General features: G+C 37.0%; 1 protein-coding gene across 5 annotated transcripts; it reads right to left on the bottom strand.

Moving 5' to 3' along the window:
* Window positions 1-208: 208 nt before the first annotated feature.
* LOC122613199 (rhoGEF domain-containing protein gxcJ-like) lies at window positions 209-19,606 on the bottom strand. Of its 5 annotated transcripts, XM_043787257.1 has the most exons (9): window positions 17,646-19,605; window positions 16,184-16,291; window positions 12,682-12,777; window positions 4,325-4,501; window positions 3,956-4,273; window positions 3,694-3,891; window positions 1,705-2,148; window positions 1,275-1,354; window positions 294-321 (listed from the first exon to the last, which is right to left on the bottom strand). In XM_043787257.1, exons 1-9 carry the CDS (start codon window positions 19,332-19,334, stop codon window positions 315-317), a joined length of 3,117 nt encoding a protein of 1,038 aa, XP_043643192.1. In that variant the 5' UTR covers window positions 19,335-19,605; the 3' UTR covers window positions 294-314. The 5 variants fall into 5 exon arrangements, with proteins under 5 accessions (XP_043643191.1, XP_043643193.1, XP_043643192.1 ...); XM_043787256.1 differs by lacking the exon at window positions 1,275-1,354 and having other exon boundaries at window positions 209-321; XM_043787259.1 differs by lacking the exons at window positions 294-321; window positions 1,275-1,354; window positions 1,705-2,148; window positions 3,694-3,891 and having other exon boundaries at window positions 4,235-4,273; window positions 4,325-4,381; window positions 4,450-4,501; window positions 17,646-19,606.
* Between the last annotated feature and the right edge of the window lie 2,957 nt (window positions 19,607-22,563).

The following is a 22,563-nucleotide window of genomic DNA, read 5'->3' as shown; positions in this document are numbered from 1 at the left end:
CTGAAATGTCTATCTTCCCCAGTTACGAATTATATATATATAAATATACGCAGCGGGAATACAGTAAAAATAATAAATGCGACAATTTCAGCTGATCAACTAAACTAAGAATATTTAATGTGTTTGGGAACTTTATATTGGCATGCTTTGAATTGCCGATGTAATGTTTTCGCTTAAGTAAATACAAACACAAATTTAGACTTTATGGTTTTAATTTTTTACAGTCTTTCTATTTAAAATGTATTCGTTTTTAATAAATCCTTGATGAATACTTGATCGGTTCCATAAATGTTTCTGTGGTCCAGTCTTCTGCATCAGTACCTGTAAACATTATCCAAATAAAATGTTTAATTTTTATAGCATCCAAAGGTTTTATTGGCAGCTAATAAAATGGATACGAAATGAGAAAAGAGAGTATTAATCAAGGAAGATTTCAATTCATCTCGATGACAAAGGCTTTTCATATATTTTAACAAACTTTAAATGTGGGTGTTATGTTTTCTTAGATCAACCATGGAAAGGTTCGACCTATTGCCAAAACAGTTTTTTTATAGCGTGGTAAAAGTCGAGAGATATTTACAAGACTAACAAGAATGTGAAAAAATATCAACACACTTTTCAAGAGTGTAGACGTGACAGCTTTGGGCGGTTTGTGGGCGTTAGAATGGGCGTGGCAAAAAAATTTTGTGCAAATTGATAGAAATTTACCAGACCACTAAAAAAATGAAAAAAATTGTTTTGGTTTGTGGGCGTTAGAGTGGGCGTGGCTCAACAAACTATGTCTATGTCTCTGAAGTCTGTATGCTTAATTTCAACTTTCTAGCTTTTGTAGTTCCTGAGATCTCAGCATTCATACGAACGGACAGACGGACGCACAGACGGACATGGCCAGATCGACTCGGCTATTGATCCTGATCAAGAAAATATATACTTTATATTGTCGGAAACACTTCCTTCTGTCAGATACATATTTTCAACGAATCGATACCTTTTACTCTACGAGTAACGGGTATAAATATATCAAAAGTGTGAGCGTGGCAGCATCAAGTTCCAAGGTATAGCTTTGTGCCTTTGCTCTCTGACCTCCTTCCGTCTCGGGCAAACCGTGCTGTCTCGGTCTCTCTAACCTCGTTCTCTCCACGTTCCCTCTCTTCAAATTCTCTTTTTCCCTAAATTATTGTTCTCAAAACTGACTTTTTTCCAATTCTTTTTCTGCACGTGCTGTCGTTACTGAGCTCTGATTTATTACGTAACTGGGAAACTTCGGTACTCACTCGCTCAGTTGATTTCTGCTTTTGTGAAGAATTAAGGCAAATGGGGATACCTCTAGGATTGCTTGCATCCAAATTGCTACCTTTTTTGTGAAGAGGAAGGTGGATCAGAATAAGAAATTCGACTTAGATATAGCGCAAAAAATGTTTATAGAATGAGGTAACAAAGATTATGTTGTTTGGAAAAACTGGGTAAAAAGATCGGCTATTGCTTGAACTAATGATAACGCTGTATTTTCAAGAACTAATCAGGAAGGGAAAGAAATGGTTTTACGCTTAGACTCAACAAAATTATATAACCGCTTCGGGCACAGCTTGAACTGGATCGTAAAACGGTTTTAATAGATACTCGTATCTTACGGACATGGCAAAATGAACTAAGAAGTTAGAATTTGTTTTGAGTTAAATATAAGTATTACCTTGCATTACTTACCGGGTTACTTGTTTCACCTTCATCAAAGTCTGAACAATCTGAGCTCCAACTGCTATTTTCATGTTGCTCCTTAACCGATAGTCCATTTACAATATTTTTATCTGAAAAGCACGATTTATCGCTTCTGCTACTCGATTTCCGATTTGAAAAATTAAAAGGGTGTTGTAAGATTTTATTGCGCTTGGATGGACAACGGGTAAAGTTGGGGGGTTCGATATAAGTTGTCTGCCATAGACTTTGATGTCTTAGGTTGTACTTCGCTATTTGAACGCCTTTGAGCTTCTCGAGTTGGTTCAATAACACCCTTTTAATTTCGGCAACCCACATCTGCTTTACACCGATTGTCGGTGCTTGCAACGTGTAAACTTCCTGGCGTCCTTTAAGCCAAACTTCAAATCGTTTTGCATCACCGTTTACGGACTCAGTTAATCCAACTTGAGACATCTACAATGTAAAACCATGTTTGGAAATAAATTTCTTACATATTTAAAAACATATTATTTCATTATTGGTCGTATTAAATTTTCAGAATATACAATTTAGAGTTACTACAAAATTTTGCATAAGCACCACCCGTAATATTGTATACATACAAAATCCTTTTATTATTATTATTTTTTTAATAAGTTATCTATCTTTTACCGGACCTTTTATGTCGGACCACAATTTCAAAATGGAGGATTTTAACATATTAAAGGACTTTATGCTGATAGTTTTCTGCATTTAATATTTTATTATTGTTATAAATTTCTATCGATTTGCTAAAAAAAAATGTTTTTCACTCCCATTTAAACGTCTACAAACCGACCATCGGTATACCAACATTATTTTGGATACTCCACTTCTAACGCCTAAAAACCGCTCAAAACTGTCAATCCCATACATTTAAAAAATATTTTTTTATTGTTTTTCATTTACATTTCCAAATGGCCGTAGGAACCCCGCGAAAAAAACATTTTTATTAAAATGTTGAAGGGTAATTAAGCAACAATAAATAGTGCAATACTGGTCGCAAGCTATATTGCGGTTCTAAATGTCCGATGTTCATGTTTTCTGCGTCCAATAACAACGAATAAACGAAACAAAGACGAACCAAAATAAACAATGTTTACACTTCAACGAGTCATTCACCATAATATTAAATCAATAAGGCGCCTATTAAAACAAAAAAGGAATGTCGGTTTAAAACAGTACTACTTCAGATGGCAACCACTTAATTGGAAATCCACCCGTGGATAATTCCACGGCAGGGGCACGGATTCTGGAGGCCCCAAATCACGCTCTGAACCAACCTGGAGAGGTGGTGGCAAGCTTAGCCGCCTCGACAATGAACGCAACAAGCAAAATTAAGAGAAAAATGGACAACGCGTGAGCTTTCCTAAGTAGCAGGAAAATCTTGCGTTCGCTGATCATGCCAAGGACACCTGCGCCAAACAGATTAAAATATAATATTAAAACGGCAGAAAAAATTCCGACTAATAAAGTTATAAATATAAATATTGTTCTGTGTTGATTTATTTTAAAGTTGCAGGACCTAAGCAGTCTGGGTTTAGAAGACCATGGGGATGTACAACAACATTAGAGATATGTAGAGATATGTAGAAGAAAATTCTTTTGTTGAGACAACAGACTATACTATATTCAATTAAACGTATGTAACTAGCAAAATGACATGTTTCCAACCATATAGAGTGTATTAGTTGTTCCACTAGCTGATAAGCGGGTATCCCAGTGTAAAGGAACTCGGCTATTGTATTAATTTATTTATTTATTGTATAAATTTAATTTGCTTACGTAAGCTCTGTCATTCGTTGCAAAGCAACAAACGGATATACGGTCAGATGGACTATTTTGCAAAACTCTGCCAAATTATTATACCGTCTCCAATAAAATTCAAATAAAATCGATATGCCGCTTTGCCTCCCATACAAATGAATTAAAAAACTACATTTAAAAATCTGATAAATAAATTGGTTTAATATGACTCACCTTAACATCGCCCTTAAATTGATAGCTGCTTTTGTTATATTCCGGTTTTGAAGTTTGCTTACAAAGCAGCAAAGACTTTTGATATAAAAAGATATGTCGCCGTTTTGGCTTCATTCGAAGACGAATGTCCTTTTTAGACTGTATCCATACCTGGAATGAGTCTTGCATCAAAAGCTCACCCTGTTGTGCTAAATCACTCTTTAAAAATCGCAATTAATGTCCGATTAATGATCTATTATTTTTTGGGAAAATTAGTACCTACCGGAAACCCTGTTATTGAAATTTGGTGCATCGAATCGTTTACGCACTTCAAAACAATTAACATACAGTCCAATGCATTTTTAAGTTCATATCTGCAGCTATCATTGTCAGTGAAGAGCAGCAAGTCCTTTAAAAGAAGCTGGTATTTTGTGATTCTTTGAACTGGCTTAAGCAAATATGCAGCCAGAGGAAGTTTATGCCCAAGTCTTATTTGACATTCTTGAAAAAACTTATGAGTATCCACTAAGGTTTCACGCAATTTCTCTGAGCGTTGGATATTTTGACAATAAAATGAGTATAACTGATAAAATGTGTCGCGCTGTAAAAGAAACTGATTTAAAAAGTCGTTGCATAATTTAAATTATCATACCCTTTCAACAAAGCATAGTGCGACGCGTTCAGTGACTGATATACAGTTTTCAAGATCCTTAAGAAAAACATCATTATGAAATGAGTAGAGCTCATGAAGGTTCCCAAAGAGCACATTTGCTTTACCTTGCAGACTGGCAGGAGCTCTTTCGTCAGAATTTAAGCGATCATAGTAGCCCTAAAAATCATTTGTAATTTTAATATATTGTAACATATATGAACTATGATTAATATAAATCTAGAAAAAAAAATGTTAATGCATTGATTTGGTGCAAACCTTTAGCGTGAGCGTGGCAGCATCAGTAAACAAACTTGCGCTGCGTCTATGTCTCTATAACTTGCTTGTCACTGTCAGAGCAAGCTTGAAACTTGATTAAATCGCAACATACAATTGCCTGAAACATTAAACAAAAAATTAAATGCAGTGAACATTAAAAGTACTTTCCGTTGAAATTTAATGACATTTTTGAATCGTCAGTTCGGGGGAGATGGCAAAGCGCGCCCCGCAAAGGCATTCCCGCTCAACCTTTGCCGACATCATATCTCTGTATGATTGTGGCCATCATTAGCATCACTCCGACATAGTGCAAAGCCGCTGCCCTTATAGAGCTCCCTAGATTGGCAACATAGAAAACTACTGCATCTACGATTATGTCTGAGGTACACTACATTGAATACCATCAACTGGTGGTCGGATGGTAACTATACAGTAATATTGGATTTATTAGAAAACTGATTTCCTAATCGTCGTTTGTCAAGTATGTCAATGTATCGACCCCTCTGAATCCTTGAGATTATAAAAGCTTAACACCGTCACATATAGTACTGGACCAACCCCATTTCTGGCTTTTCGGTGTTTAAAACAGTTAAGAGAATCTGCAAGATTTTAATTCCCTAGAGCTGCCGACGTAATTGGATCCGATTTTTACGTCGATGACATGTTAACTGGTGCTGCAAGCGTAGAGGAGCAAAAGACAAGTAAGTCTGAAGTTCTTCTCGGATTCAAAGTCAACTAAGGCGTTAAGAATTTCGTGGTTGTCTAGCGAAGATGCCTTCAAGTTCTAAAATGACACTTCTGTCATGGGTCTCCGAACGACAAAACGAATCATACTAACACTGAAATCGAAGCTGTTTGACCCTTCGGTTTATTAACTCCCATTGTGATTAAAGAAAAGATTCTATTGCAGGAACTTTGGCTTAATAAGAGTCGATTCCTATGCATTTGGAAACATCTTGAAATTTGCTAAAAAGCACTCTTTCTCAACTGGACGAGATACATGTATGTATTCCTCGGTTCGTGCATACCGACCTGATGTCACCGGTACAGTTACATGCCTTTGCCGACGAATCCATGAGAACTTAAGAAGCTTGCGTCTATATTCGTAGAAAAACTGCCGAAGTTTATAAAATATCGTTGTTTATTTTAAAGTCGAAAGTAGCGCCGCTCAAGACCAAAACCCGACTTAACCTTTAAAGACGGCATTTTTTCACAATCCCGACCTAACGAATATTAAGATATTTATGTCTGAGAGAGTTGAACAAAGTCCGAGGATGGAAACTATGCTATAGCACTGAATTTGTTACAAACAAATTTTAGCTAATCGTCGTTTTGTTCTTTGGGCACACTTTACTGAGATTCCGGGGCTTAGAGCAGTGGAGAGTAGTTCCCTTTCAATGTCTCGTGAACTGTCGGATAAATCTAAGGCTCATATTCGCGACATGTGGAACACACAACCTTCAAAAATTTAATTCCAACGTGGGAATCCCTGACTATGGATTTTTTCATGTCAAGCTATTCGCCATGCAAACAGCTGGAAAGTAAACCAAGATCTAATAAGCTCTCCTCTCTCACGAGCATCAGCAAAATGACAAACGTGCCACCCCTGGAGGATAGCAAGATGACCCAAGTTGTCTACTAGATTGGCAATGTGGGGATATTCAACGGTGATACGGACACGCTATACACCTTTGTGAGCCGAATTGACTACATACTGGCCCTTTATTTGGGCATTTTAAACACAGCACTAGGGGACACGTTATGCGTTGCATTGGGGCCAACGACATGGCCACCTGGCCCCAGCTTCGAAGGCAATTGGTACTCAACTATGAGCCCCAGACCGCTAACCACGTTCTTTTGTGAAAATTTCGGAAGACCCCACTCAGAGGCAGTGTACGGCAGCATTCCTGGAGGAAGTAGAAAACCGCAGACAAACACTTACCAGTAAGCTTGAATTACATAGAAGAAAGCCTTAAAGAAAAACTCTATATTTAAGACTAATTAAATCCAGTAAAGAATCCCTTTTTGAAAAATTATGGTTATGTATGGATGAATCGTTATATCAAGAGATATAACTTATTGCTTTTTCCTTATGACCGTTTTTACTATCAAACTTACGACCATACGTACTATTATCCGGAGTATAACTATCAAACTGACGAAAACAAAGTTTACAAACAACACAACTGTCACAACAGATCAATACAGACGAGACATACAATGACAACCAATGTCGAACAAGCTTTCAGCTATTCAGCCACAAGCCTTGAAAAACCCCAATATATAAAAATTAAATGCAAATAAAATAATTTAATATGATCTATTGATACCGGACAGTTAACAAGAAATCCCAAAACATATTTGACATTTGCTTCTAACTTCAAAGCGAACAGTCGTGTTTTTTTCTGCGCTCCGAATTTATATTTCTTTTTGCCAAATCCAGCGGTGGTATAAAGTCGTTAATAATTCGATTTCGTACACTGTACTAGTTAAAGTGCCGTTCGCTTCGCGAGTGAAACTCTTGTGATTTGTGCATTATTTAAATAAATTAATTCAATCTGTTTTCTTTCTGTCTTTGTATTTTGTTTACTCTCTCTTTCGTGCGTTGTCCGTAGTGCTTTTTGGTGTTGTTTTTGTACTTAACTGCACGGTGTACCAGCTCTCTCGCTCTCCCACACAAAATCCAAAGTTCTAAGCGTGGAGACTGCGCTCTTGCGGTACATCCAAAGCGCAAGAGAGCCGCTGGTGGTAGGCTGTCTAAGGGGAATACCCCGCAACCTCCGTCCGGCCAGTGATCAACGGGACTCCACAGCTGATCAGTTGTCGATCGCAGCAGACCCTCACATTTTGCTAAGATCGGCAACTAAAAAAGATTCGGAGCAATTCACTCAATCCCTTGTGGAGGCAGTCCAGCCTGGGATAAAAGTGGAAAATTTTAACTTTTCTTATGCTAGGGACAATTGATCTTTCAAGATAACTGTCCCTAATGAGCTATTTTCAACCATAAGTTCTGGTGATTTTTGGCCTACTATCCGGCGATAGTGGTGGTGAACGAGTTCGAAGCTAAGATTTAAGAATTAGCAAAAAAAGGGCCCGTGGGAATTAAACTTCTACTACTTCTGCAGGAATCTACTTCTACTTCTACTTCTACTTCTACTTCTTCCTCTTCAAAAAACTAAAATCTAGTCTCACTATCTGGTATCAAAATGTAAGAGGTTTGCGTAGGAATTTAACTAAATTGTATCCCATATTATTGTGTTAACAGAGAGTTGGTTGAAACCGGAGATACTTAACTCTGAAGCTTTCCCAGGCTGTACACAATATACAGGCATGACCGTCCCTCTAGGCGGGGAGGTGGAGTCCTAATGGCGGTTAGGTCTATCCTCACTTCAGAGGAGGTACTTTTTGACGAGTACCGTAATTCATATGCGTAAAACTGTCATTTTCTGATAGCTCTGTTTATATTACGTGCTCTTACATTACGCCGTCTTTTGAATTTCCTGAATATATAAACCATTTTAATAGACTGTCCGATAGGGACCAACTGGTAGTTCTAGGTGACTTTAATATACCAGGCACTACGTGGTCCACAGAAGAACAGTCGAATATTTTTCTGCCTCTAGCACAGCATGACTTTATTGACGGCATGCTCGACATGTCGTTGTCGCAAGTCAATTATATTCGAAATTCTCTTTGTCGCTTATTGGATCTATGCCTGAATTCCTGAAAGTGTGTTTCTGACTAGAGTAGCACCTCTTAGTCAACCAGAAGATCCCTATCATTCAACTTTCGAGGTGACAATCGACACAGGTACCAAAATAAAAGAGAGGCCAGATAAGTCAACCAAACGAATTCATTGTTTCCGGCAAACTTTCTGAGGCTGAATAATTTTATATCTAACTTTAATTGGTCCTATCCTTATTCTTGCAACATAATGGCGGATGCCATAAATATTTTTATACCCGTTACTCGTAGAGTAAAAGAGTATACTAGATTCGTTGAAAAGTATGTAACAGGCAGAAGGAAGCGTTTCCGACCCTATAAAGTATATATATTCTTGATCAGGATCAATAGCCGAATCGATCTGGCCATGTCCGTCTGTCCGTCCGTCTGTCCGTCCGTCTGTCCGTCCGTATGAACGTCGAGATCTCAGGAACTACAAAAGCTAGAAAGTTCAGATTAAGCATACAGACTCCAGAGACATAGAAGCAGCGCAAGTTTGTCGATTCATGTTGCCACGCCCACTCTAACGCCCACAAACCGCCCAAAACTGTCACGCCCACATTTTTTAAAAGTGTTTTGATATTTTTTCATTTTTGTATTAGTCTTGTAAATTTCTATCGATTTGCCAAAAAACTTTTTGCCACGCCCACTTTAACTTTAACAAAGCTGCCACTCCCACATTTTTAAAAAATGTTTTGATATTTTGTCATTTTTTAATTAGTCTTGAAATTTTCTATTGATTTGCCAAAAAAATGTTTGCCACGCCCACTCGAACGCCCACAAACCGCCAACAACTGTCAGTGTTGACAGCTGAGTAACGGGTATCAGATAGTCGGGGAACTCGACTATAGCGTTCTCTCTTGTTTATACTGCAATTAAATCATTTTTTAACTCTTGTGCTATCTCCGATGTACTATCCGTCCATCTCTAACAAACCTCATTGGTTTAATAAAGAGTTGACACATCTAAGAAATGTTAAGTCCGGACTTTATACAGCATTTAAAAATACCAGTTCTCAGTCTATATTTAAAGTTTACCGTGCTTAATGCTCAGTAATTTAAGAACTATTTAAACCGTTGTAAGTTCCAGTTCGCACAGGATCCCAAACTGTTTTATAATTTCGTTAATTAATAATATAATATTTCGTCGATTTAATATTTTGTCCCACTCTAAACGAAAGCTTACTCCTTTATGATCTTCAGCGTGTTAAGCCTGTCTATTCGCCAGGTCCCGACGGAATTCCTGGCTGTGTGCTTAGATTCTGAGCGGAATCTTGTACAAGCCTCTACTGAAACTGTTTAACTTATCTCTGTAATCTTCACAGTTCCCCCATATATGGAAGGAGTCCTTTGCGATCCCTCTCCATAAAAAAGGTAGCAAATCGGATGCAAGCAATTATAGAGGAATCTCCAAATTGTCGGCTATCCCTAAGCTTTTTGAAGACGTTATCACTAATCATTTGCAGCACCTTTGTAGGTCAATTATATCACCTGGTTCACATGGGTTCACGAAACGCAAATCAACAACTACTAACCTTCTGGAGCTAACCTCCTTCGTAGTACAGGGCTGTAAAAATAATCTAAAGCATTCGACTCTGTTATTATTCACTTTTAGTAAGGAAACTTGATTTATTAGGTTTGTCTGTTGATCTCCTAAATTGGATTCTAAGTTATCTGAATGGCAGGACGCAACGGGTCCTATTTAAAAATTCTCTTTTTTGTATTGTCCGAGTCACATCAGGTGTCCCACAAGGGAGCCACCTAGGTCCGCACCTTTTTACCTTATTTATTAACGACCTTCCCTTAATAATAAAGCATTCAACTTTGCCTGCAGTATAAGGACATTTATTGCCATTTGGACTTACAAGCTTTCAAACATGGTGCCGTGATAACGTATTAAACTTAAATGTCTCGAAGTGTAAAGTTATGACCTTTTGTCGTGTCAACTCAATACACGCGACTTAAACTCTAAATGGGTGCTTTTTGGGCAGAATAACATGGGTTGATGATCTTGGTGTTCTTCTGGACCCTAAACTTAAGTTTTCAGACCACATTTCGTCTATTGTCAATAAGGCCAGGGGTATGCTTGGTTTTCTAAAACGGTGGTCAAAGGAATTTGATCCAAAACCTTGTTCATATCTCCAGTCCGTTCGATTCTTGAGTATAGATAACCTGTGTGGAGTCCACAATATGAAGTTTACTCGGACCGCATTGAATCGGTTCAAAAGAACTTCTAACTTTTTGCCTTACGGCACCTTAATTGGGATGCAAACCTTATATTACCTCCTTATTCCAGTAGACTAATGTTAATTAACTTACCTTGCCTAGATAACCGTAGAACGATGCTTGGAACAGTCTTTATTTTCAATTTTATTCGTGGTGAAGTTGATAGTCCCGACTTGGTTTGTCGGCTAAACTTCTCTGTTCCAAGCTGATTCACCTGAATTTACGCACCCCTAATTTTAAATCAATGTAGATCTAACTATGAGTTGCATAATCCCTACAGAGTATAATGTTCTGAATATAATAGATTCTATCCTAATATCTCTAATTCTGACTCTCTGCCGGTTTTAAAACAATCAATACTAACGTATTTAACAAATTCTTAAATTTTACTAGTATTATATATACATATATATTTCCTTGTCCTTGTCCGATTCGAGCCGTTCGATACACGGCAGCGCCCCTCGGTCAGTTGAGCCGGAGGTGTGGCCGTGGGACTCGCGCGAAAAAAAAAAATTACACTACACATTTTGGACGACATAATTATGTTCTCGACATCCCTGGCAGAATACTACCGTAAGTTCATTTCAAACTTTGCAGACATCGGCAGACCCATGACGAAGTGTTTAGAAAAGAGCACGAAAATTTACATTACCAGCGCAGAATATAACTTGGCAATCAACAAATTAAAATATATATACTATCAGAGGACCCGATTCTTAAAGTACCCGACTTTTCAAAGAAATTTACATTAACTACAGACGCAAGTAATGTCGGTTTGATTGCAGTACTCTCAGAAGAGCGACATCCCCATAGTTATTTTAGCCGAATGCTTAATAAACACGAAAGGAACTACAGCACTGACGCAGATTTCGCAATCATTCAGGCTGCACACGAACCAACGATAAACACCAAATATACAACCATTTTACGCAGCACGTTTTGGTTAAAAAACATTACAAGTTATGCAGAATTTTCTTGGTTTCTTGGCTGCTCGAAAGACTTCAACATCCAGGCATACAGAGAACTACTTAACTTTTCGGGGAGACTTTTTATTTCCCTAATAGCCAGCTACTTATCCAGAAAATAATAAAAAAAAGCAATATTTGCAATCTGGCAAAAACACCGTAACACAGACATGCTCATGAAAGCCACACTCAAACCAGAACATTGCCGCGAAAAATTCATGATCGACATTTACTCATCCGAAGGCAAACATTACGTTAGTTGCATGGAAATTTATTCGAAGTTTGCCACTTTAGAAGAAATAAAAACAAAAGACTGAATAGAATGCGAAAATGCGCCTAAGCGCATATTCAACCGGCTAGACAAGCCGAAGTTATTAAAGACAAGCCGAAGTTATCAAAGGCGGACAAAGACGGCCAGTGTGGCCCTCAAGCGATGGCTGTACAGTGAGGAAATCGATTTGCAGCTTAACACAACAACTGTGTGGCGGACATAGAAAGACTACAAAAAACAATTCATGAAAAGTTTCGCATTATCAAAACATTCGACGACGACGAAACAAAACTAAACCAAATAGAAACAATACTTAACTAAGACTAAACCTGATACCACAGGACAAACCCCTGCACACATCTTTCTCTACGGCACCAACCACGGTTATCTCCTTTTTTCTGATTAACCAGTCTGGAGTCCATCCTCCTATGAACATCATTGTTTGAGAATCAACTTAACTGAAATATATATCGTAGCTAATTATTATGAGGCTAGGTACTGACTGCACCACAGGTTCAACTATTATACCATAAAATGAAAAGAGAACTAGCCGGAACAACCATACAACATAGAAATAAGCGGGGGCTGTCCGTCTGTCTGTCCGTATGAACGTCGAGATCTCAGAAACTAAAGAGTTGCGATAAAGCATACAGTTTCCAAAAACATAGACGCAGCGCAATTTTGTTGATCCATTTTGCCCACCCTAACGCCCACAAACCGCCCAAAGCTGCCACGCCCACACTTTTGAAAAATGTTTGGTAAATTTGCATTTTTTTAAAAGTTTTGTAAATTTCTATCGATTTGCAGACATACTTTTTGCCACGCCCACTTTAACATCCAGCGTTTTCTCTTCTGTTTTACTTTATGTACGTTTTCAACCACTATAATGTTTCCTACCTTCAAGATTGACGCTATTTCATTAACGTAGATTTTCTCCGTTTCAAAAAGTTCCTTTAAAACATGACCGCGTCTGTGTCGTTGCAGTTCTGTATCCTAAAAAATATAATTTAAAAAAAATGATAATTAATACATATGTACTCTAAAAGTATTGAACTTATTTCTTGGCATGGCAAGTTTGCCGTTCGCCCATTGTTTAAGATGTAAATTCCTGGCGACACTAGTTACTAGATAGAGCACTGTGGATGATTAGGTTTTGTGCCTTATACGTTGCAGGACTTTCTACATTTTTCTACTGAGCAACTGCTTCCACGTGCTGTTTCTAATTACATTTTGAATCTACAAGCCTTTGGAAATCCCTTTTTTATCCCCTTTTTTACATTTTGGCCAGTGAATCTAAGGAGTTTAGATTCTTTGACGGTTTCAAGGATCTCCCTATTGAAATGCCAGTTTTCCGCTTGTCTATCTCGTTAGATCCGCTTTAGTGTTTTTGGCCTTTTTCAAAGGTAAAGAATCTGCCATTTATTTGTCCTCGCACAATTATTTTTTTTTCCATTTTGATCAACTTTGATATTCAGTGCAGCGTTGAAAGTTTCGTAGCGGCCTGTGGCATGTCATGGGATCACAATGATGTCAACTATTCTGACATTTAAAACACCTACAGCCATTTAGTTTGCCATAGAGAACTATAAATTTGCATAACACTACTTATCGTATTGGAGTTGGCAGCTATTGCAGTTTAGATATATTGCGATTTTAAAAAGGGCCTCAACTCAAACATTATTGCTTAATTTCGATTTACTTGGTGGGGTCTTATGTACGTTTGTTCCCTTTTTCTAGCTTATTAATTCTGGCTTTTCTTAATACTACGTTAATTGATAAGTCCCCGGCCTACCATAGTAAAAAATATTTGTAAATTAAATCCATACAATTTTTAGTAAGACCTATCTTTTAAAATGCACTTGTATACATTTTTGGAATTTTTGAATAAAGCTACTTTTGTTATCGTAAAGAAAATGGATATGAATGTCGAGATCTCTGGAACTATAAAAGCTAGAAGAGACTCAGCATGCAGACTCCAGTGACATAGAAGCAGCGCCAATTTATCGATTCATGTTGCCAGGCCCACTCTATCGCTCAAAAACCGGCCAAAACTGCCACGCCCGAACTTTTTAAAATATTTTGAAATTTTTTCACTTTTGTAAATTTTTATCGATTTACAAAAAAAGGTTTTGCCACGCCCACTCCAACGCCCAAAAACCGCCAAAAAAATACCACGTCCACACTTTTCAAAAATGTTTTGATATTTTTTTATTATTTTATTAGTCTGGTAAATTTCTATCGATATCAGATAGTCGGGGAACTCGACTAGAGCGTTCTCTCTTGTTTTTTAAATTTGTTAATGAAATTTATCTAATAATTAGGCAGTTGTCTTGCAGACAATTTCGCCTATCTAAAATTCTTAAAGGTATTTTGTGAAACACCACACGACCTGTTGTGTCCTGACTAGTCCATTTTCCCAATTGCAAACCCCTAACGTTCAATATAAATATTCTTCAGACGGGATATCTGAGGCCCTTTCTGCTCACTTCCCTACTGCTAGAATCACATCAAGATGCGTAACGCGATACGATTTTTTTGCACGAAGTGTTTTGGCTCTAGAGCTGTCTCCGGGCTCTTTTGAATTTTCATTCAAAAGCCAGAGGCAGGGAGGGAGCGCTCTAGAGCTCTTCTACCTTAAAAACGACTGCCAGCCACAGCACACGTAAAAATATACCATTCACTTTAAAAGTTCTAAGACATTGAATCTATATTCTTTTTGGCCTGGCAATCGACCAAATATCAACCATATCACAGGTCAATTGAAAAGTCCCCGGCCTTCCATAGTAAAAAAAAATTTTTTGGCAAAATTGTTTTTGTTTTATTTAACATAGTTCCCTTGAAGGTTAATACGACCCTCCAGTATATCGATACCATTTTTTAATACGATAGACCTCAGTTTCGGTGATCATCTCTTTATTTGACGAAATTTTCTTCCCAGCGAGCATTGCTTTTAAGATCTGAGAACAGAATTTGTCGCTGGGTGTATTATACGGTGGATGCGGAAGCAATTTGAAGCCCAATTCATGAATTTTTGCCATCGTTTTCACATACTTGTGACACGACACGGTGCATTGTCTTTGTGAAACAGCACTATCTTTTTTAAAATGAGTCCTTTTTTTGGCGGTTTCGTCCTTCAAACGGTCTAATAACTCCATACCAATAACAACAGTTGCTGGTTCTTCTTTTTTCAATGTAATCAATGAAAATTATTCCACGCGCATCCCAAAATACAGACGCCACAGCCTTGCCAGCCGACTGTTAGGTTTTTGCTCGCTTTGGGGCGGTTTCATCGTGTGCAGTTCACTCGGATGATTGTCGATTGGACTTCGGAGTGAAATGATGGAGCCATGTTTCATCCATTTTCACATATCTACAAAAAAAACTCGTGCTTATCACGCTTGAATATCTTCAAACACTGCTTCGAGTCATCAACTCGTCATCTAATATCATTTTGTGAATTTTTTTTCTTCAATAACAACCTCTTTTGAGCGTCCACTGCGTTCCCTGTCCCGGTGCTCATTTCACCACGTCTAAACAAGGATTGGTGTCCTTGATGGTTGATTTTCCTAGGGCAGTGTCCGAAAGCTCATTATCAAGCCAAGTTGTTGTTTTTCCCCTTCAAAAAGCACTATTTTATCAACACGCGAAATTCTAGTTTATCCATTTTCTCCACAATTTCTCACTCAAAATGCTATACCTCACATACTAATGAACCCACAACTGACAAATTTATGATTTTTTAAGGTTTGGGCTTATTTAATTTAAAAATATTTTTTACTGCGGTAGGCCGGGGACTTATGAATTGACCAAGTATGTATCTAAAATCTGTATCATCATATCAATCATCATATAAAATCCATCTTCTAGCTTTTATAGTTCCTGAGATCTCGACGTTCATACGGACGGACAGACGGACGGACAAACGGACATGGCCAGATCGACTCGGCTATTGATCCTGATCAGGAATATATATTTTTTATATGGTCGGAAACGCTTTCTTCTGCCTGTTAAATACTTTTAAACGAATCTAGTTTACTCTCTTGTACTCGAGAAGTAACGTGTACAAAAATTAAATAAAAAGTGGGAAATTTCAAGTCGTTTTCAAAATCGTGCATGTTCCAAAGACATAACGCCCACAAACCGCCAAAAACTGCCAGCCCCCAATTTTGGAAAATGTTTTAATATTTTTTTGAGAAGTGTTTATAATTTTTTTGTTTTTATTTTTGTTTTGCCTATTTATGCTGCAATGCAAAATTAAGGCCAACACAAATACACATCTGATATGTAAGACTGAATCCCGCGGGTAGTTTTAAGTGCAACTTAACAAATATAGACGTTTGCTTTATTTGCCCTCTCCCTAACTGAGCTAATTCGCATCAATAATGTACTTATTAATTACCTGTGGATTTTTAAATATTTCACTGGATTTTGGAAGATGGTTTAAAGTGTCGTTCAAATGTGTGGGGCCACCTCTGCTTCCTTGTGTTAAATCATGGATATCCTTACCCTGCAAAATAAAATAAAAATTAAACTCAAAGAAAATCAAGCTTATAGTAATATATTATATATTTAATTATATATAATATTTTAAACAAGAAAGAACACTATATTCGAGTTCCTTGACTATCAGATGCCCGTTTCTCAGATAGTGGGAGTGCGAGGGAGACATTTTTAAAATTCTTTTGGTGTATTGCTGTAATCGAGTTACCCGAGTATTTCTACATTTTCTGGAATATCGGTAGAAATGGAAAATTTCAAAATTGATGTTTGTGGGGGTTAGAATGGGCATTTTTTTTTGGCAGGCTTGTATGCGTGAAAATGAACGGATGGGTGCCAAGTAGATAGGCTTTTGATACCTGTTACTCAGAAAGAAAATTTTCAAATTTTAAAAAATAGTAAAAAAAATGGCATTCCAAAAATGTATGCGGCTTGTTGTTGACAATACAAATACAAATGAAAACCGAATTAAAACATTTTTTGAAAGTGTAGGCGTGACGAATTAGGGAGGTTTGTAGGCGTAACTTGCACATCTACATGATTATAGTTGCTGAGATCCCAACGTTCATATGGACATACAAACTAGCTAATTAATGGAAAATAATTCATAGCTTTGTCGTTTTCATCATAAAGTGTTTTTATTCGGCATACACAAGTTTTTTTGCAAAATATTATTTCGTATTTAATTTAATAAAAATCGGACGACAATGTTATATAAATGCCATAGAAAAGTTCAGAAAATGTATTAAACATAATATTAACATGAAATGGTAGACTCGATGGTTTTAATTATAAACTTTTCTAATAATAGGCAAGAAAACCCAGTTTCGTTGTTTTCAGTCATAAATTGTGCCCTCTCTTATCTTAATATCTAAACTTTAAGAGTATATAAGCTTCGGCTTTCCGAAGCTCCCTTTCTTCTTTTATTTAATTTCAATTTCCCATTGCAATGCTGAAAAAAATGTTATTAGCCCGCAAAACAAAAACAAATGGTATACTCATCACAACTTATGTTGGAATGACTGAGACTGCAATTAAAACGCAAATAAACAGCAACAGAGTGCGTAATTAAAGTTTCTCTTCTTATGACGCCAATTTCGTTTTCCTAATAATGTTAAACAATAAAAATGAACTTGTTGTATGAAACATTTAAATAAATTATCTTAGCACACTTATCTAGAAATTCAGAGTTCAGTGTCTTTTTCATTCACCAAAACTAATTTACACTCCCATTATGCAAAATTGTTTATAAAGTTTAAATATCGAAAAGATTTCATTTATGGCGTGTTTTTGGTTTGTTCGTACAACACTTTGTACTTCGTACATTACTTTGCAAAGTTGCTTTACAGATTTATAAGACTCACCTTTACCAAAATAATTGTTTTCCGTGAAAGTTTTTCATCTACGTCGCTCTCGTGTAGGCTCTGAACGTTTTCAGATTTTATGTCAATGCTTAAGCTTTCATCAAAGTATGAGCAACCATCACTATTACAAAAAGACGCGCTGCAGCAACAGCTTGATGATAGGTTTTCTTGAAAATCGTCATAAGCCGTGTTCCAAAAAACACCTTCCACTGCATTTAGGCAATCCTTGGAAAGGTCGTTAGTCGGAGTTCCGATACATTGGTATTCATTACATTCGCAGCAATCTTCTTCGGAATCGCACACGGAAACTTGGTTTAAGCAACTAGACAATGAAACAGATGCGCTTGATAATAAGTCACTTGATTGTGGCCTTATGATCTTCCTAAATTCTTTTAGGTCGCTGCGTTCTTCAGTAGGAAAAATAGTTTTACAATCTTTATTATATGATCTGATAAACTTAAAAGAATTTCTCTTGGTCATGGATACTAGATACGGATCGTTATTGTAAGAGTTTACGCTGTCATTGGATTTGTTATCCTCTTCTCTCATATTCAGATCAATTAATTTGCGCTCTAAGTCAATGTTACAATTTTTTGTGTTTTGTGCGGCAGCTCTAAGCAATTCATTGGTTGTAGCCTTAATTAAATTCTTCTTTAAAAAGTTCTGCAAATCGTTTGGGTCCCCATTGTCCCTTATTTTTCTTTCATTTTCCTTAATCAATTTAAGTTTTTGAATATTATCGTAATAATCAGAATCCGCGTTGTGAAAAGGTTTGCATTGCTGGTTACAAGAATCTTTATTGTGTACTGCTTTATTCTGATGTAGGCCTTGGGTATTTGAACAAGTATTGTAGTCGTACTTTATATCGCTATAATTGGTCTGAAAAAGTTCTGCTTCTTTCATAGACATCTTGCTCTCAGTGGTTATTACCGGTCGCTGATTCTTTATATACGCACGATCTAACTTTGTAGTCTGTTGGAGAACATAGCCTTTATATTCTTCGGGAGGCGAATCGGAGTTAAAAGCTCTTAATTTACTGCTGCTACTGGTGTCCCCAATTTTTGTGTTCTTAAAAATCCAGTCTGGTGCATGTTGATCGAAGCGGGTTTCGTTAAGTTCCGTTACGGGCCTAAGATTTTGGGCCTCTGGTTTTAGATGGGTGCTGGTCTCAATGCGTGCGATGCGGTCTGCTCGCGATTGAATTCCACCAGCCGCAGTCAGAAAATTCGAATAGTCACACTGGCCTTTCAAGCTATAGACCTGATTACCACTATTATAATTAGCACCAGCCTCTGTGTCGGTTAGATTGGTTAGATTGTGGCAAACGCAGGAGGATTTTGTAAAAGCGTCCTGCGCCTTAAGCATTGGTATATACTCATTTTCTTGACTTTTTGTCAAGACCAGTCGCAAAGATTGAACTTTTGGTTCAGTCTTAGCGGTATTCGGGCAGAGACTTCGACCGGTTTTATAGCTATGCTCGGCTTGAGAAATGTTTCTTAGTGCCCGGCGGTTGCCTATAAAACGAGTATTTTTACTTCGACGCTCGCTCGACCTGTACATAACAGCGTTCTTGCTTTGGTGTATATAATTGGTCTGAAGCAGTTCCATTTTGGGTAGATAGGCACTGTTACGCGAGTCTAAATCTTCTTCCATCTCTCTGAGATGCATTTGCCACTTGGGAACAGACATTTTTTCTCAAATGGTTTGTGACAAACGAAAAGTGTTTTCCACCTGGCGTTATACCTGTACTAATTATTTTGTTGTAACATTTTTACAAATCGGGTGCCCTTGTTTTTGTTAAATAGACAAGCTAGGTTTATTTGCACATTTATTTAACAAAATCAAAAACGGTTTCTTTTGTTTAAGCCCGGCACTTGCCCTTGAGTCTAAAAACATTCCGACTGCGACGCAACGTAGTTGATACATCAAAAGATCAAATCACACTGTTGCTGCGAAAGCAAGTAACAGAGGTTGCGGTCTCAATAAAGTTGTTTGATTTGATGAAACTAAGAGGTTTAAACGCGCTGTTAGAAATTACTGTTACAGTCCGGTCTGTTCTCTAAACCGCTTATCTGGATAGATGGTTAGAAAAGAGAGAGTTCGTTTTTAAAAAGACCCAATTTCGTTGGATGTTAGCACGGTAGAGTATTAATTTTCAGCAAACGTTAAACGAAAGTGTATTTTAATGGTTAGAATTCGTAATTTTCAAAACTTAATTTCAAAATATGATGTTCATTCTACACTTTTCGAGGGAATTTTTTTTTGGTTTTTAGGTGAAATTGTTTCTGTAGTAACTAATTTTTACTTAAGAATTTTATTTTGATTTTCCGAAAAAAAAGGTATGAATTGAGAACAAATAAATTTGTATGAGGATTTCTTTAAATAAGGAATACATGAGTTTAAAATGTAGTTAATTAATTATTTATATTATAGCTCAGTAAATAGTCTGCCTTGCATTCTTGTAACACAACTTTTAAAATCGCATGCAAGGGTATAACCAAATTTCCAATTTTTGGTGACAGATAAATTTGATTATTATTATAAAACTCAAATACAATAAAAAAAAAATTTAATAGTTTGCTTTGATTACGATATGCTTAAGAATAAATTGGATTTCAATACAATACAATTATAGAAATATTTTTTTTTTCGCAGCTTTACATATGTGTTCAGCGATTTTAACTAAGAAAGGGTTTAAAGTTTCAAGTTTAAGCATACGTGGCACTATGCGTACTAATCGTATTTCTCTGCATTTCCACAATTCACCACTTCCCGTAATGATCACAAAGCCAAAAACTTGCGGTCTTAGCGACATCGATTACTCTATCTCTAAAATAATATGATAATTGTTGTGATAGTACATATTATGATTTTTAGTTGTAAAACTAAAAAGTCTGTTGATTATGCACAAAATGATTGTTTTAGTGATAACCCATCAGTAAAAGTACGTAGTTATTTATGTTTATACCCGTTACTCGTAGAGTAAAAGGGTATACTAGATTCGTTGAAAAGTATGTAACAGGGCAGAAGGAAGCGTTTCCGACCATATAAAGTATATATATTTTTTATCAGGATCAGTAGCCGAGGCGATCTGGCCATGTTCGTCTTTCCGGCCGGCTGTCCGTCTGTCCGTCTGTCCGTCTGTCCGTATGAACGTCGGGATCTCAGGGACTACAAAAGCTAGAAAGGTGAGATTAAACATACGGACTCCAGAGAAATAGACGCAGCGCAAGTTTTTTGATTCATGTTGCCACGCCCCCTCTAACGCCCACAACCCGCATAAAACTGCCACGCCCACACTTTTGAAAAATGTTTTGATATTTTTTCATTTTTGTATTAGTCTTGTAAATTTCTATCGATTTGCCAAAAAACTTGTTGCCACGCCCACTCTAACGCCCACAAACCGCCAAAAACTGCCACGCCCACAATTTTGAAAAATGTTTTGATATTTTTCATTTTTGTATTTGACTTGTAAATTTCTATCGATTTGCCAAAAAACTTTTTGCCACGCCCACTCTAACGCCCTTAAACCCGAAAAAAAACTGTCAGTGTTGAAGACTCGGCCTTCGCACTTCCACTAGCTGAGTAACGGGTATCAGATAGTCGGGGAACTCGACTATAGCGTTCTCTCTTGTTTAGTTTTAGTTTTGTGTACCATCATGGTGTTTAAGATATGGAATGCACGCTTAATTACACGCAAGCTGTTTGGTTTTACAGCTCTGATAGGAGCAAGAAACTTTACTGAGTGTTCCGGAAGTTTGATACAACTTATTGGCTTTCTTAGCCAGTTTTTGCTCGAGGCAAAATTTGCTCGAGATTGAACTGTATGTTAGCCGTAATATAATTTATTATTGTACTATATATACCATATGTATTCTATATCGTATAAGCTTTAATTTGCCTATTTTTATGATGTGCAAACTTTAAATTATGACTTTGGAAACCATTTAAATATATTTAATTACTTCAGTTTCGTTGCGTTACTTTGAAACTGAACATTTATTATAAAAAATTATATTAATACACGTTACTCGTTAACTAATATGGCATATGTATGTACATGATTTGCTAAGAAGTATGTAACATGATAAAGGAAGCTTTTGCGATCCTATAAGGTATCAATATTCTGGTTTAGGACCAATAACCGAATGTGACTAAATCTCGGAAATTAAAGGAACTAAAATCTGCCCAAATACGACCACAGCTCTAAAAATGTTATAATATTTTTATACCCGCTTACTCATAGAGTAAAAGGGTATACTAGATTCATTGAACAGACAGACGGACATGGCCAAATCGACTCGGCTACTGATCCTGATCAAGAATATATACTTTATCTGGTCGTAAACGCTTCCTTCTGCTGTTACATACTTTTCAACGAATCTAGTATACCCTTTTACTCTACGAGTAACGGGTATAACGACATTTGAAAAGTCGTATAAATGCGTGAGTCAAAATAGAAATATACAAGAAGGAACTCTTAACAGACACGCAGTAATATTGGTAGAATGCCTAAATGAGGCAAGCCTATAATTAAACCAAAATAAAGGGTTCTTGACTAGGGAACATCTGACCCAGGCATCTAAACTTCTAAACAGGCTTCGAGAGAACTTGTTAACTGCTAAACGCAGACATAGCCTCAAGCTAACAGTCCCAACTATATTTGATACACCGGTAACAATTAATACTGGTGACACACTATCAGGTATAGAAGACACTGAAATAGAATAGAATAGAAGATGAAATAGGAAGAAGATCTTCACGATTTCACAATTCCTGCGGTAATAACCTTACCCATTAAGGTTCTACAAGACACTAAGGTTACCAAACATGACAGAATCTCCTGCAGCCATCAAGAAATACGTCCGACAAATATCGTCCACGATACCTAAGTTCGATGGCAGAAGAGTACATTTAA

This window comes from Drosophila teissieri, chromosome 2R, assembly GCF_016746235.2.
Source record: "Drosophila teissieri strain GT53w chromosome 2R, Prin_Dtei_1.1, whole genome shotgun sequence".
Lineage (NCBI taxonomy): Eukaryota > Metazoa > Arthropoda > Insecta > Diptera > Drosophilidae > Drosophila > Drosophila teissieri.
This window is presented reverse-complemented; position numbering and strand designations above follow the sequence as displayed.

What these genes read in the sequence shown, in the direction of transcription:
- LOC122613199 (XM_043787256.1), bottom strand. Translation starts at nt 19,334, where the DNA reads ATGTCTGTTCCCAAGTGGCAAATGCATCTCAGAGAGATGGAAGAAGAT. An exon ending in TTTCAATAACAGGGTTTCCG is followed by an intron (nt 3,892 to 3,955) that starts GTAGGTACTAAT and finishes CGATTTTTAAAG; the next exon opens with AGTGATTTAGCACAACAGGG. An exon ending in AATTTAAGGGCGATGTTAAG is followed by an intron (nt 2,149 to 3,693) that starts GTGAGTCATATT and finishes TTTACATTGTAG; the next exon opens with ATGTCTCAAGTTGGATTAAC.